Consider the following 16,328-nt stretch of genomic DNA (forward strand, 5'->3'; position numbering starts at 1 on the left):
CCTTATCACAATACTGAAATAGAGGTTATGTAATGTAAAAATGCTTATATTGGTCTAAGTATCTCAGATATTGGTGTGAAATAGCTTTGCTGTTTCTCACAGTTGTGGACTATCTTATCTGAATTACAACAGTGACAAGGACCAGGACATTTAGAGAAAAATTTACTGCTGACTCTCCAGTTATTAGGAAGTGTCAAAACAATAGAATGGAGCCTCCAGAAGAAATAAAATATATTGATTTAATCTACAGAATGGCATGTCAAAGGTTAAAACCAAGCAAAAGTGTTCCTACTCTTTTGTAAACTCACAGGAATGTTTGAATATGAAAAAGCATGTAACCAATGAAATGAAACATATGTAAGAAAATTGTTTGAAGCTTATGGTATACTTTTGGCAGACTGTCGAGCACCACAGCAGTGGATATTGTCCCTTTTATCTCTTATTAAATTTTTATTAAAAAATTTCAAACAGTGACCTGTTTCTCACTGTTACAATTTTGAAGTCACATTGAACTTATTATAGTTACTGGTATTTTAAACAAGGGGTACTAAGTTGTTTTCACAAGGATGCACTGGAAAATGACACAAATTCCACCTGAAGTACTTAAAATCATGGACCTTGGGAACTGCTGTGTCTCAGGACACAGAGAGTGTATCCTACTGTCAGCAAGACATAAAACCTTCTTCCTTGTACTATTTATTCCTGTTCATACATTACTAAACTTCTGCAATACTCTTGAATCATAAATGACACTGCTTTTGAGTAATAGGTTATGTAGATATATACATATACCTCTATATATACATACTTTTATGTATGTATGTATCTCCAGCTAAAACTCTATAAAACAGAAACCTTATGGAGCTTTTAAGAGCCACATTTAAAAACAAACTGATGACCAATCATGTTATTATTTGAATGCAATGGTGAATATCTCACAAAGATTCATATGAGTTATTCATGTTTAATACAAATTCAAGTGGGAATAATGTAATACTGATGGAAGAACTGATGAAGGGGCTAAGAAGGCCTGTTATATTGATAAAGGGGCTAGAAAGGCCTGTTATGGACAGTTCCTGATAAAACAAGCACTGGTCCCTGGTAAAAGTAAGGACTAGCTGCCTGGAGCATCTTAAATTGGCCAAAACTGTCTTTGTGGTCTGGAGAAATGGCAGGGGTCCAAGGAGAATACATGAAGAACAGAGATGAAAAGTTCAGCATGAAGAAGAGAAGCTTACTTCATCCTTAAGCCCCCAGCCCATGATCACCAGGAGGCACTACACAGGAGCAATCAAAAGGAGCTAAAAGTGGGGACTGCGGAAATTACTTCCCAGGACTCATTATAGTAAAACCTTTTTGGGGAAATGTTATGAATATGTATAGGCTTTTCATAATTATCTTGAATATTAAATACCTTTGTGTATAAAAGTGAAGTAAATCACGACAATGGACACACATGTTTGTGGTGGTGTGGTCCCCCATGTGTCCAGAGCACTGAATAAAATACCTACTTTTCAGCCTTGCTGGTTGTGGAGTCTTTTCTCTGCATGTCAGAATTGGTTTTAGATTGACCTCTGCATTCCGACTTTAGGCAATAGGAATAACCACAATCTGTTTTGCAGGATTACCCTGTACAGTACAAAACTTTTATTTTGACCTTTCAAAAGCTACACCTTTTTTTTTCCCTGCACTCTCCAGGTGCAAATGCATTAGGACAACAGTTCCATGTTCATTTCTATAGGACTAATATAGCCTCAATTTTCCAAGGTTTTTCTTAGTGAGAGGGAAGCTAGTGTCTTTACAAACAATTTGATGGGTGAAGGTGTGGGTGTTAGCATCTTTGAAATGGGTCACAATGCCTCTACTAACTTTGGGCAGCAGGTTTGTTGCAGAACCCAGACTACTTGGCTCCTGTGAAAAATGTCAATCACTTGTTTTTAATTTTTTTACAAAGTTTAATAGTAATAAAAGGGTTATAAAAATAGTAATACAAATAGAGTAATAATAATTTGGACAATTTGAATTAGGGCAATAAGAGACAATAGAAACAAAGTGTAATGGATGTCTGGGTATCTTTTTCTGGGCAGCACGAGAAAGGACACCTCTTAACCCTTAAAAACAATAGCCTGTTGCATATTCATACACTTCATACATGAATAAATGCCATTCAAACACAGGATTCTGTCTGGCCATCATCAGCTTCTTCCTCTGAATCATAACAGCGCCTTTGAGGTGGGAAGAAGTTTGTTTCTTCTGATAAGAGGGTAAGAAATTTTTTTTCTCTGAAAGATTTAGGTGTCCTGTGGCTGCTACCTTGCTGAGAGTCCTTTTTTTAAAAAAAAGTATCCTACATAACATAGTTTCTATTTTAACATTTCTTATAACCTCAAACTGTATTTAACACACTACTTAAGAGAATTAATACAGCATTACTTTCTTACACAACACATATAATATTCATTTTAATATTTGCAAAAAGGCAATCATAAAATACCCATTTTTCACACTACTGAGACAGACAAGGGTCTGCACAAGCCTGAACTTATGATCTTTGGGGTAAAATGACAGTAGATTCAAGGGGGGATATGTGGTAGGTGGTTCGGGAAGGCTGTGCCTTCCTAGTACCTCAGAAATGGGGAAGAGGGCAACCTATAGCTGAGAATTTGAGGCTGCGGCCTCTGAAACTTCTAGAGAAAACATCCCGAAGCCATGTGCCCCTGTGGAGTCTCCCCCTTTATTCGAAAAAAAAAAAAAAAGTTGAAGGACTCCTCTTTTTGGACATAAACTCTGGTGTTGGTGGAATATTCCTGACTAGTCAGGACACACCTCTGGCTGATTACATCATTCCGATTTCTCCGCTAACTCTTCTCCGCTCCCATGTCAGTAGCTGCACCTTTTTCACAACTACTTCCGCATTCTGTTGCCACCGACCTTTGCCTTCTGCTAGCGCGGTAAAGCAATGCCAAAAATCAATCTGATCATTTCCCTATAACCACTCCTGCCCGGCGGACAAAATGGCTGCTCGCCCTTTAACCCTGTGCATCGACCCAACCCGTCCAGCAGCGGCGCTCGGGGAACGACTGGCAATTCCCTGCGGGAACACGCAGCGTCTCAAGCCTGGCGCCCGCCTGAAGGGCCGGGCGTGGCAATCGCGCTCGGCCCCGCTCGGTCCTGCTCCGCCCTGCTCCGTCTCTCTCGGGCCAGCGCTGGAGCGGGCCTTCCTCTGCACGGCTGCCGGGCGCGGTGGGAGGGGCACGGGGCCTGGCCGCCAGCGGAGGCTGCGCACGGTAACGTGGCCCCGCTGTTGAGGCCGGGTCGCGGCCTTGGGGAAGCGAGTGGAGCGGGACCTGAGGAAGCAGAAGCTGTCGCTGTGCTGCGCAGCGGTCACGGCAGCGGTGTCTGCGTGTGCCTGTGTGTTTGTCTGTCTGTCTATCTCTCTGTGTCTATGTGCCTGTGTGCTTTTGGTTTAGAAACCGTTATGTATTGTTTTCACACTCAGAATCTTCATTTCCACAGTGAAATCTTCTGGTCCTCAAGCCTCTTTAAAACTGGTTTTGATTGTTAAGGTAAAGTTTCACAATGTTTGGAGGCGGGTGGGACGAAGATTTGGAATAATAATATCACACCAATCACGAGAATTTCTTGTATATGTATTTTTGGTAATAATACTGATTTTCTGTACAGCATTAAAGTTCAGTCTTTTGCTTAAATCGTCTTAGTAGTGGGAGGTATACTCTCTGGCACTTCGGTTTTCTTTGTTTTAATCTCAGAAGGCACAATGACTGACTTTGAAAAGAACCTGCATCAGGACATGGTTTCTCAGCTGCATAACTTTGCTGCTGCTGGTGACACAGCCGGGTTGAAGATGCTGCTCAGGCGCTTGCCATCACTGGTCAATGCAGCCGCAGGGAATGGCTGGACAGCCCTCATGTACGGTGCTAGAAATGGACACCTCGAGGTTGTGCAGGTTCTTCTTCAAGAGGGGTAAGCTGTTTAGTAGAACCTATTCAAGAGCTCTGTTTTGCACCCCCTTTTTGCCCCTATCAGTTTTGTCTCGGAAGTAAATTTACCAGACACATAATGGCAGAATTTTCAGGGATGAAGTTCAGGAAAATTTATTCTGTGTCATTTTATATCTGGGTTCTGCTATTGCATCATGCTTTTTATTTTTGCTAAGAAAGTCTAAAACTTATAAGCATCTCTAAAGTTACTCCTTTGATATTCAAGGATATGTTGTCACTTTTCACAGAATAGAACAAAGTTTGTGCCCTAATTCCAACTACCGTATGATAAATTTGGTGTATTTGATTGTTCCACTTAAATTTTTTCTCTAAACTTGATTTGTAATCCACTTGAATCTTTGTTAGGGTAGAATGTTTGCTGACTCTTCGCATCACAGACTCACCTTTTCCAAAATTACTCCGAATGCTTTAAAACTAAGTTAGAATCAAATGCATTTAACTGAGTTTAACATTAATCAAGCCCAGGCTATTCAGTTCTGAACTCCTAGTTACAGAAAAAAGAAAGTTTAGTTAATTCTGTAGTTAATGACTAACTTCAGGCATAGCATTCCACATCCTCCAGTAATTGTCCCACCCACTCTTCATTTTTTTTTCAGTCATAGCCAAGACCTGTAGCCTCTGCTGGGGCTCAGAGTGGGACATTAGATGAACCACTGGTTTCCACTATAATCAGTATGTTCCAGTACGTAGAGGAAATCATAATGCAAGATTTTGTGTATTGAGGAATCTTTTGTGATGGTGGGAAATTTTTCAGTTCTTAAATAGGATTAACAGTTTTTTTAACTTAAGCTTTTCTTAATTAAAAAAAAAAGATTAATATCACTTTTAAATGTCCTTTTCGTGGTTGCTCTTTAGGCAATTGAATATAGTTCATGAAATGATGCTGCACCCTCATTGGTCTTTTTTAGTTAATGCTTAGAATAATTATTTTGACAGTTATAGTTGCTGGTTATACAAACATGAATGTCTATGAAGATAATATTTTGTAACATTACAGATAATAATTCTACAAATCTAGTCAGTTGCATTTTTGTCACAGAACTGTAGCATCATAGAATGTCCTAAGTTGAAAGAGACCCACAAGGATTAAATCCAACTCATAGTCCTGCACAGCACTGTCTCCAAGGATCACACCATGTGCCTGAGAGCATAGTTGAAGCATTTCTTGAACTGTGTCAGCCACAGTCCTGTGAGCACTGCCCTGTTCTAGTGCCAAGCCACCCTCTGGATAAAGAACATTTTCCCGATAGCCAACCTAATCCTCTCCTGAGAGAGATTAATTTCATTCCCATGAGTCCTATTCCTGGTCGTGCGAAGAGTTGCTTTAGCAGCAAAAACTTGTAACTTAAGTTTTGAATAGTTCTCTAAACAGTATACTCAAATTCCCTCAAAAACTACTGAGTTTAATATAAAATCTCAAAATGGTCTTGTCTGTGGTACAGTTAACTGTGTATCAGCAACATTAATATTACTGGTATCTTCTGGTTTTAAAAACTGATGAGTCTAGTATTTATTACATAATTTGTCGTTTGCAGTGACATTTCTGTTTTACTTACCAATTCAAGATTAGCAAGTAATTAAATTGTATTGTTTTAATCTCCCAGTCAGCCTCAACCTATTGAAAGTTTGGGTTTCTTTTTGGTTTTAGTATTTAAATGTATGTGATGAGGCAACATCCCTTACCTGTTTCACTTTACAGACATCTGGGTAACTAAAAGATCCCTACAGGATCCAGCTTGTGTCACTAAGGAGAGGCTGTATTCTTGATTCTAATTTCATGGTAAATTATCCAGTATCCTGAGTTAGAAGGGACCACAAGGATCAACTCCTGCAGCTGTGCAGGTCATCCCAAGAATCCCACCATGTGCCCATGTTTGAGAGCGTTGTCTAAACATTCTTTGAAGTCCGGCTTTTTGTCCTGTCACTGGTCATCAGAGTGAAAAGATTAGTATCTGCACCTCTGTTTGCCCTTGCGAGGATGTTGGACACCCCAGTGAGGTCTGTCCTCAGTCTTCTTTTCTCCAGGCTGAACAAGCCAATTAACCTCAATAAAATGTTTTATTGTAAATGTTTTGTTGCTGCTTCCAGTAGCTTCTAGAAAGTAATGCTTGTTAGGCTTCTTTTTTTTTCTTTGTTTTTTTCCCACTTTGATTACTGATTATGAGGAGCAGACCTATAGCCTGACTTTTGAAGCTCTGGTTTTGAGCCTTTTTTTTAATGATACAGTATATGGAATTTTAATAAATTCATTGCCTTTGTACTACTTCATGAATTTTGGTGAATGATAATCTGGAAAGGATCAACAAGAAAGGATCAACAAAAATGTGAAATACAGCCTTGGCAAAAGAAGAAGTAAATTATATTTTATTATCATGATGCTAAACATTTTGCCTAAAGATTATCCCAGCATTGACAGAGTGTCTAGAAGTTCTTGTACCTTAATAGTGTCAGATACATATGCTATAATACAGCAACAGGACCCTTCCTAAACATATTTATTCTGGTAACCTCAGTTCTTTTCTGTTTATTCAGGTGTGACAGATCCATCGTTAATAAATCAAGGCAGACAGCTCTGGACATTGCTAAATTTTGGGGGTACAAACACATAGCTAATTTGTTGGCTAATGTGAAAGGTGATCAGAAACCTAGTTTTTTGTCAAATTATGTGAAAGAATATGAAAATTATTTTGGCATGACGCTTCTGGACAGAAGGAGTGATAAAAGAACAGATTCTAAGTGGCTCAGTAAAAAACAAAGCCATCCAGCTACAGTGTACATCCTCTTCTCAAATCTCAGTCCCTTGGTTACTTTGGGTGGGGGAAGAGAGAGCTCGCAGCAACCAGAAGTAAAGCTTTGCAGGTTGTGCCACAAGGATGTGGAACAGTTCATGAACCAAACTGAAGAATGTACCTTGATTTTTCTTGGAGTGGACCTTCAGTTTGATATGAATCTGGTGGCTGCTTGCAATGGAAGAGTTCAGCAAGAAGATGAAGATGGGTTAGTTGCTTGGTTTGCTCTTAGCGTAGATTCTGCTTCTGCTGAAAAATTTAAACAGAAGCATGAGGACTGTTACTTTCTTCACCCAGCGATGCCAGCGCTACTGCAGTTACCTGAAAAAGAAGCTGGTAAGGTGCATAAAATGCAGCAAATACAAAATGCATAATCAGAAAGAAACACTTTGGTATTCCCTGAGGTATAATTCAAAGAAAAGACAAAACACTGCAAAGAAATTGTGTTTTCAGTGGTTTTAGAAATATTTTGGTTTTAAAAGCCTGGTAGTGGTTTTGTGAAGAATTTTGTATGTAAGAACATTTGCATTTGCAAAGGACTAATTTCTGCAATGACAGTATTAGACTGTAAAACCTATTGATCATCATGGGTTTTAAACAGTACTATTTAAATATTAATGCGTGAACATTTTAAACATAAAAAAAACTGTCATTACTGAGTTTTCAGTAATGAAATTGTTAATTAAAATTAATAATTACGAAAGTATTATTTACAAGAAATGAGAACCCAAGTCCTTCATAATGGTGTGCTGGATACTCATTTGACAAGATAGTGTTGAAAATTTAGGATACGAAAGTGAATTTGTGTTAGTAAGGACATTAACAATAAGTGTTGTTAATGACTGCTATTGTAACACTTGTGTTTTTACATAAGGATGAAAGGAAAGCTCAACTTGAGCCTTAAGTTTAAATGGAACAATGCATTATTATGTCAATACCTGTAGTAGCCCTGAAATGGTCATCTGAAGAAGACTTGATACATGTAATTTTGGCAGTTTGCCTACACAAAGTGACTTCTGTGAGAAACAGGGTATTGATCTGGATGAATTTGTTTCTGAGTATGTGTAAATTGCCCTGTAGCTCTTTAATACTGTGTTCTATTGCATTTGCTCTCCTACAAAGAAAAAGGTCTGCATAACTCATTTTGCTCAATTTCTCTTGTAGCCATAATTATGATTCAAACCACACTCTTGATTTTTTGTGTTAAAACTCAGTACTTGACTTTTTTGTGCTGTTAAAACCTTAACATGAATTAATATTTGATTTTGTGCACTCTCCATGTATTCTTTTAAAGGAGTAATAGCCCAGGCGAGATCTGTTTTAGCATGGCACCAGCATTACCGATTCTGTCCAACATGTGGGAGTGCAACCAAGACTGAAGAAGGGGGTTACAAGAAAACTTGCTTAAAAGAGGGTTGTCCCAGTCTCCAAGGAGTTCACAACACATCATATCCAAGAGTTGGTAAGAATATTCACTCAAAAGTGGCTTGCTTTTAAATTAGTTGCTTTTAAATTAGTTGCTTGTAAATTGCTATGCATGTATGTCAATTTATTTCTAGTTATTTCAGCTGCTTACTTCTGTTCTAGGTCTTCCATACTTGTTTCTCCACAACTGTGGAGTGTTGTGTGTGTTCTCCACAGCTGTGTGTGTCTCAGCTCTGTTTAGGATTAAGTAGTTCGGGCTTCTCTTTGTTTCACTAGTCTGTGTTTCACTAGTCTGTGATACAGAATTGCTGTGGTAACGCAAACCTTATTTCAACAACTAATATCAGTTAGAAGTTCCAAGAGTATAAATGAGAATTGGCAGTATAAAGGGTCACATTCTACTTTTTTACTTAAAACTAGATGACAATAAAAAGGGGAAAAGATCACAAGTTGATAGGGCTGCTTAGACCAATAGGAGAAAATATTACATTAGTAATATTTTAAAGTTTTACTAGTTAGAAAGAAAAAGATACAATGACCAGAAGGGAGAAAATTTGTCAAATGCAACATCATATGAAAAACTGATAGCAAAGAGTAAGTGAAGTCAAAGGTGGAAAGTAGTCAGTGTTTAGTCAGTATTTACATTGTCAGCAAAGTGTCTAGTTATTTGGTGTTTAGTCAAAAAGACATTCTTCAGACCTCTTTGGTGAAAAGATGGTGATAATAAACGAGTTTGTTGCAGAAACTGTTGGTATATGCTGGATGCATATATTAGTATTGCTGATTAGTACTGACTCTTAGCAGATTGTGTCCTTTGGTTACGGGTAACTTCTATCCTGCATTTCAAGCCTTGGTTAGTAAGCTGCTTCTACTAAGCACGTATGTTGCGCAACAAACTAAAGATGTATCTTGCATGGAGGGTGACCCCAAAGTGAAACGAAATAACAGCTTGCTCTGGGTACAGACGCAGTTATGATTTCAATATAATTTTTGCCCTTATATGCATTGGTATGGAATAGCCTAGAAGTTTTTACTGCATTAAGTCTCTCAAATGTTGAAATATATTCATTTCATGTCCTTTGCAGATCCTGTTGTGATAATGCAAGTCATCCATCCAGATGGCAACCATTGCCTTTTAGGTAGGCAGAGGAGATTTCCTCCAGGAATGTTTACCTGCCTTGCTGGATTTGTAGAACCTGGTGAGTAATTTTGTTTTCCTTTATCAAGTGTATTTTCTCAATGAAAGTATTATACCGTTACAATTACAGAGAAATATAATTTGTGTTCTCTCAAATTGAAGTTTTTTTGCTTCCTAATAGATGAGTTGTTACAATAAATATACCCATTCCGTACTTTGCAGCTGTTGATTTATTAAAAAAAAAGCGAAGAGCAACTTGAGTAAATAAAAATACTGAACAGTTTTCAAATCATGTAGTCTTAAATCACTACCTAAAAGAAAAAAAAAATTATTTTAAAACACGTCACCTTGGCCGGTGATACTTTAGGCGAAGGATTTTAGCATAGAAAAAGTAAGTGTTAAAGTCTGAGTTAAAGCTGTCATTAAGTTAAGCATATACTTAGGTGTTTAGGGCCTGATTGATTCTATGGAAATAAATAATAAGTAGATAAATAGAAATTCCATAATTCTGAAAGAAAGATAAAGAGATTTTTCAATAGCTATGTCAAGCAACAATAGTTGAAATTAGTTACAGTTATAAGTACCTGCTGATCAACTTGCAAAATATTCTATATTGTGAACAGATCTTTATCACCAGTGAAATTATAGTGAATAAATATATACAGTAAACATGTGCAGGTTGACATACAGTGACAGTATGAACAAGTTTATTCAGGTATCATTTGAAAAAAGTCAAGATATTTATGTCTGATGGATGGACTCTGTCCTTTAATGAACCTGTAACCAGCAGTTACAGCACAGTGCATGTGCACCTATGTAGGCTGGCGACCATCAGCGTTCCGCACACATGCACCTACAGTTTTTTATGGATATGGAAGCAGAGCTTTCCATTGCAGTTTCTATTTACAGTGTTGTCTCTATGTGTTAAGACAATGAAGAATGAGTCTGGCAAAGGGAATAATACAATGCAGAAATGTGAGCAAGTATTCTAAATCTCTGTTTTCTTACTATTGTAATTCTAAATACTGATTTTTCAAGTTGTAGTACATGCTGTTGCAATCATACTGAAAATCCAGAAATTAACACTGCTAGCTACAAATGAATGTTTCAAGAATAATTAGAGGAATTATGTATTTTCTACTTAATTTTTGACATTTTAGATATAGTGATAATGGTTTGTGTGTGTAAGGAATTACCAATTCAGAAAATAAATATTATAGTGGAGAAATGACTACACTTTATTTCAAAGTTCCATTTTGCTTTTGTGGCTGTTTTACCTTATTAGACTTTTGTGTCTTGTGCTGAGGTCTTTGCCCTGATCTGTGAACTAGATCTTTATAGATAATTGCCTTGGGCAGTTTCAAATTTTTGAGTCAGTTCAAAGCACAGCACGTGATCATTGCTTGGAGTATTTTCATGAACTGCTTGTTCTTTGCCCTTTTTGATTAGGTGAAACCATAGAAAATGCTGTTCGAAGAGAAGTAGAGGAGGAGGCTGGAGTGAAAGTTGCCCATGTTCAGTACATCTCTTGTCAGCCGTGGCCAATGCCCTCCTCCCTAATGATTGGCTGCTTAGCTGTTGCAGTGTCCACAGAAATTAAAGTTGACAAGAATGAAATAGAGGATGCACGCTGGTTCACTAGAGAACAGGTAAAGTTCAATTTCATTTTCTTCTTCTATTGATTAGTCTGTGACTGTATTGGTTCTGGCATACAACAGACACTTGCTTTTTCAGCAAGCCTGTACACAAGTAAGCATGTGTACTCTTCATTTTATCATACAGCAGAGCTGGGATCAGTGGAGTAGGGGTGCCTTCTGGCAGGAGGTGGCCTAGTGAGGCAGAGAGTTGGTTTTGCAGTCCTGTTAGGAGGGTGGCTAGTCATATGAGGAAAGCTAGGGCTAAGTTTATAGATAATTGGGTGGTTGGGGTAAATGTGTAAGGTAGTAGGCCTAGAAGATTAATGAGTAGGAGGAAGATTATGAGGGATGTTAAAATTAGGGCTCATTTGTGTCCTATTTTGTCTAGGGGTATTATTAGTTGTTTTGTAACTAGGTTGATAAATGATAGTTGGAGGTTTGAGAGGCAGTATATTGTCGGTGTAGGTTAGACACAACCAGAAAAAGATAGGTATTCACAGTAATGTCTGAGTTACTTGCATGCTCATTTTATGATGTTTTTGCCAGTTTGCTCTTCACCTTTCCCTTCTGTGAGATAGTCAAGTTATTGTAACCCGTGTCCTTAGCATGCCTGTGCTTTTCATGCAGTAGTAATATTTAATAGCATTATTCATTACAGTTTCTCCAAACAGGCATGCTACCAGATATGCTGTGAGGGTGGAAGTTAAAGTAAGGACTCTGGGAATTAATTAGATTGAATATCTTTTTTTTTTCATGCAGTACTATTTTAATACTCTGTTATTAAATGCAGCTTACTGTGCATTAATAAGAAATCCTACACCTAACTTCCATCAGTAGTTAAAATACAGTCAAATAAAAGTGAGGCTGAAAAGACTTCACAGAGATACTTCAGTTCATGAGTAGAAGGAAAGGTTGCTTGCACAACTTAGTTTTCACAGGTTTTCCTATGGGCAACTTAGAAGCTAAGCTTTTAATAACACTGGACATCTGCCTAGCTGTTCAAAGCATTTGGACTGTAAGTCTCCTTGAAGGCAAAGTTAATCACCTACAATCTCAGTGTGTTTCTGTTAACACTGGGAGCATTATTTTAAAGGAATATCAGTTCTGAATGCAACTAGTAGCATGCAGATTGGCATACAGCTGGAAATAAGCTTCAGAAATGTGCTGAAACTGAATTCACGTTACTTGCAACTTCTTCAGAAGACTAAGAAAACACATCTCCGTGGCACTACATGTAAACATTAAAAAAAATATTTTTGTCACAGTATAGAGGACCATCTGGTGGTCCTTGCCATAAAAAAGCTTCACAGAAACCTTAAATAATATACTAGCGGTCTCCGCAGTTCTGTTAGGAAGAAGGTATCCTTTGGAGCACATTAGGCTCAAAAATGTCATAATTCACACAATGTTGGACTTTCTCTGCATTTACCTTGGAGAATCTCTTAGTAGCTCTTTAATAGGTATAGCAGTGGCAGACTGATGGATCATTATAGGAAGATCATTTCTGAATCTGAACAATGTTAGATTCTACATAGTTTATAATGCTATCTTCTAAAGGTAAAAAAATCTGCTTTTATTGCAGGTCGTGGAAGTTCTCATTAAAGGAAACCAGCGTTCTTTCTTTGTACCACCAAGTCGAGCTATTGCACACCAGTTGATGAAACATTGGATTGGAATGAATGCTAATCTTTAGTTCAAATAATTGATTTCTTTAACTTACTTCTTCTATTGAATGCTTAATTAGGAACAAATTAGAACTTTTTGTCTAGTGAATGTGTAATCAAGTGATTTTCTGAACCTTTACATTGGTTCTAGAGCTAAACCATGCAATCTTTGTAGGTATTTTCAGACCTGAATTAGATTGGGACAAAACCCAATAATTATCCCAAGCAAGCAAGCACCAAATAAGTAGAATTGGTACCTTGTTGAGTACAGGCTTTCTTGTTCTAGAATGAAATTATTATGCCTTTTTCTTTACACTTCTTATGTTTGATTTGGTCTTCCCCCACTGGAAGGATTCATAGCATTACAAAGAGGGCTATCTGACCTTGCCTGGTGTTTGAATTCTCTACTTACATCCTCCTCTTTGGCCTTAACTGTTTCTCTCTCATTTTTGCATATGTCCATTTTTTAAATTTGACCTGTCACAAAAACCTACATTCAGTGCTGAAAGCCTTACCAAGTATGGTTATTTTAAAGTCAGTAGCATATGTAAGTAATGAATATGTGGTACTTCGTATCTTTTACATTAATAACCTAATTTATGTTAATGCTCAAAGCAGAGCATTTGCTCGTACATTCTGACTTGGCTTGCACTTACCCAATTGTATGTCAGCCTGAATTTAAAGGTATAACACAATACTTTGTTTTTGAAAAAGGTGTTGGAGAACCACTCCTGAATGCCTAAGTATTAGTGTTTTCATAAGATAATAATGTACTTAACTGATGCTAGGCAGTGAGTAATTTGATTCTCTGATAATTAGAAATGAAATTACAGAATAATGGAGAAGGAGGAACAAGATGTATCTCAAAATATGCACAAAGTTCTTTATGGAAATAGAGATGCCAAGATTGTTACTGCTATTAAGAATCTTATATTTGAAAGAAATATATTTACTGCAGCTATAAGACTGCAGGGATATATTAATTAAAATATGTATTTATGTGTTTTTAATGCTACAGTTCAGATTTGTGCCTTAATTTATCAAGTTATTTAGGATAGTGTTGATATTCTAAAAAGAGAAGTATACTGGTTTAATATAAATTTCATTATGTAATAGTTCATAGTCTGTCATTCTGCAGTCATTGCAGTGATGTCAAAAGGAATGCAAATGACCTGAGGAAGTTGTAGTGACAAATGTAAACTTATTATTTTGTGATTTGTTTATTTGGAGTAATTTGTTTTTAACAGTGAATGGTGTCACATTTTTTTCCAAAATTGTCAGCAATCTGGAATCAGTAAAACTGTTTTACAAATCCTGATTGTACTTTGTTTTCCCCATCCATGTCGCACTATGCTCAGCAGTTTTCATGGTTTTTTGGTAAGGCAGTACCTAAGAAACTTTAAAGCAAAAAGCCTTCCTGACAGATTTGGAGTATTTGACATATTATGTTGCTTCATTCTCTTCCCTGTTTTAGCCATACATAAAAATGAATACAGGTTATTTCTTGTCTGGCAAGGAGAAGGAAACAATACAGTGCTTCCCTTAAAATTGCTTTTACAGAGAAAGTGAGTTATGGAAAGCTGTTGTAGGGTGCACGTACCAGCAAGACTGCATGGTAACAATGGCAATTATTAGTTGCAGGTTGCTCGTAGAGTAAAGGAGAATATTGGAAAGTATACAAAAAGTGGTGAAAGCTAAGCAGTGAAAGGAAGTTTCAGCTAGTGCTGTGGTGATTACATTCAGAGAGATGAACAAAGGAATGAGGAGCCAGATGGAAGAAGGAGGATAAAGTGTAGAGCAAATATAGGAAGCATAAACATAAGTAGTTTGTGGCTTTGAGGTAGCTAAATGTACATGACTAAGACCCATAGGAATACTTCTAGAAATATGGGAACAGTTCTTGTGTAGAAAATTATGGTGAGTGGCTACAGAGATGTGCTTCTAAAAGTGAAACTCCAAACACAGTATCCCTAATTAAAACTGATGTTAATAATCTGCTTAATTTTTTTTTTGAGAATCTGTGTACCAGTATATATGTGCAGTTACAATGCTAATAAATAAATTTAAAATGTACACTTTTATGTATGAAGAAAACCAGAAAAATATGACAAAAGGAACAACACTTAATCTCTGATTTTGAGAGTAATCTTTTAATGATCTTTCAAGTTTAATAATTTAAGTGTCAATGATTTTTAGTCTTTATAGATATTCAAAATCTAAGCCAAGCTTCTGAAAATGGTTTTGAAGGTTTCTTTTCCTTTTTCCCTTACCAAGAGAAGAATTCCATTTGCAGGGAAAAAGACAAACCTAAGAAAGCTAGTTATATAAATTTAATCCATTTAAGAAAAGACTTTTCCTGGCTTTTTATTGCTTAATTTTCCCTATTTGTATGTCAGGGTTTGAATTTATTTCAAAATTACCTATACATTGTAAGGACAGTTACTGTTTGCGGTTTACACAGGAAATGTCAAATTGAAGAGCCAAATTCTGTGGTTTTCTGGCAACTACGGCAGTTCAGGAAAGTTTAATTTAGAAACAGTTGAAGAGAGTGTAGTGGTTCTGACTGGAGTGTTGTATGGGCAACACCTCCAGAAGATCTGAGTAGTTCACCTTACACAAAAGACAGCAGCAGCTTTGAAAGCAGGCTAATTCTTGCCATGAAGTTAATGCAGTAGATTAAGAGAATAGTGTTACTTACTAAAAATAGTGGTTTTTTCTATGCTGTGAGTAATGATCTGTCACTTGTCTCCCCTCCTTGTACAATGGTATCAGACCAAAAATAGTACTCATGATATCAAATGTACAAGGCAGAAAATTCTGGAGATGCCTTTTATCCCCGTTTGCCTGTGTACTAAAGAGAACTACCTTCTATTCAATGTATAATTTGAAAATAATATGTATTTTATCTGTTTTTATAATAATTTACAGATAATAGAAATAGTACCTTAATAAAGCAGGAAAAGATAATTAGGTCTTTGAACACAAACCAAAATTGATACTTCAAATGAAACTGTAATCTCATGCAATGTAATGACATTCTATGTAAGTATAATACTGGTTATGATATTTTTACAAACTTTGCATTTGTCCTAATAAACATACTACTTTTAACTCATTTTTCATTCTGGATATATGTAAACACATGAAAAGTAGAATAATTCCAGTGTTGATTCTATAATTTGAACATTATGTTTTCTATAGGAGCATTGGCAAGTCAGTACTTGCCAATTAACTGATTACTGATTGAAGTCTGATTACATTGAAATCTGCAAGATGTGAGGGAAAAATGGGTGGATGTTAACAGGCTGATTATAGGTAGACCAGTCATGATGCTTCATGGAATTAAATATACTAATCAGATTCTGAGCTTAGCAGACAGAAATAGAAAAAGAAGTGGAACAAGGCTGTAAACATTGCTCCCTCTTTTATCTTTAATTTTAATTAGGTAATCTGATTGATTAAGGCTTTTCAGATGGAGCTGGCGTTTTTTAGCTGCTGGATAATTTAGTTGTTATTTTATTATCTGCTTTATGTGTAAAGAGTTAAGTAAGTGATAGTCCTTTATTGCTTCATTGATTTGAAGGATATGTATATACTGTATATCATTGCTGACTGGGTTTGATGGTACTTACGGGGGTAAGTCTAGAGAAAAA

The 16,328-nt window shown here is 36.7% G+C and overlaps 1 protein-coding gene across 2 annotated transcripts; it reads left to right on the forward strand.

Annotated features, from left to right (window-relative positions):
* The first annotated feature begins 3,329 nt into the window (after window positions 1-3,329).
* Window positions 3,330-15,790, forward strand: NUDT12 (nudix hydrolase 12). 2 transcript variants are annotated; one of them, XM_059492706.1, is made up of 8 exons: window positions 3,330-3,411; window positions 3,517-3,566; window positions 3,771-3,984; window positions 6,555-7,147; window positions 8,106-8,273; window positions 9,322-9,435; window positions 10,824-11,023; window positions 12,594-15,790. In XM_059492706.1, exons 3-8 carry the CDS (start codon window positions 3,779-3,781, stop codon window positions 12,702-12,704), a joined length of 1,392 nt encoding a protein of 463 aa, XP_059348689.1. In that variant the 5' UTR covers window positions 3,330-3,411; window positions 3,517-3,566; window positions 3,771-3,778; the 3' UTR covers window positions 12,705-15,790. The 2 variants fall into 2 exon arrangements, with proteins under 2 accessions (XP_059348689.1, XP_059348688.1); XM_059492705.1 differs by having other exon boundaries at window positions 3,358-3,566.
* Window positions 15,791-16,328: the final 538 nt, after the last annotated feature.

This window comes from Ammospiza nelsoni, chromosome Z (assembly GCF_027579445.1).
Source record: "Ammospiza nelsoni isolate bAmmNel1 chromosome Z, bAmmNel1.pri, whole genome shotgun sequence".
Lineage (NCBI taxonomy): Eukaryota > Metazoa > Chordata > Aves > Passeriformes > Passerellidae > Ammospiza > Ammospiza nelsoni.

Excerpts from the sequence above, each read along its gene's own strand:
- NUDT12 (XM_059492706.1), top strand. The coding sequence starts at position 3,779 with ATGACTGACTTTGAAAAGAACCTGCATCAGGACATGGTTTCTCAGCTG. Across the intron at positions 9,436-10,823 it reads TGCTGGATTTGTAGAACCTG|GTGAAACCATAGAAAATGCT; the intron begins GTGAGTAATTTT and ends CTTTTTGATTAG. Across the intron at positions 11,024-12,593 it reads GCTGGTTCACTAGAGAACAG|GTCGTGGAAGTTCTCATTAA; the intron begins GTAAAGTTCAAT and ends CTTTTATTGCAG.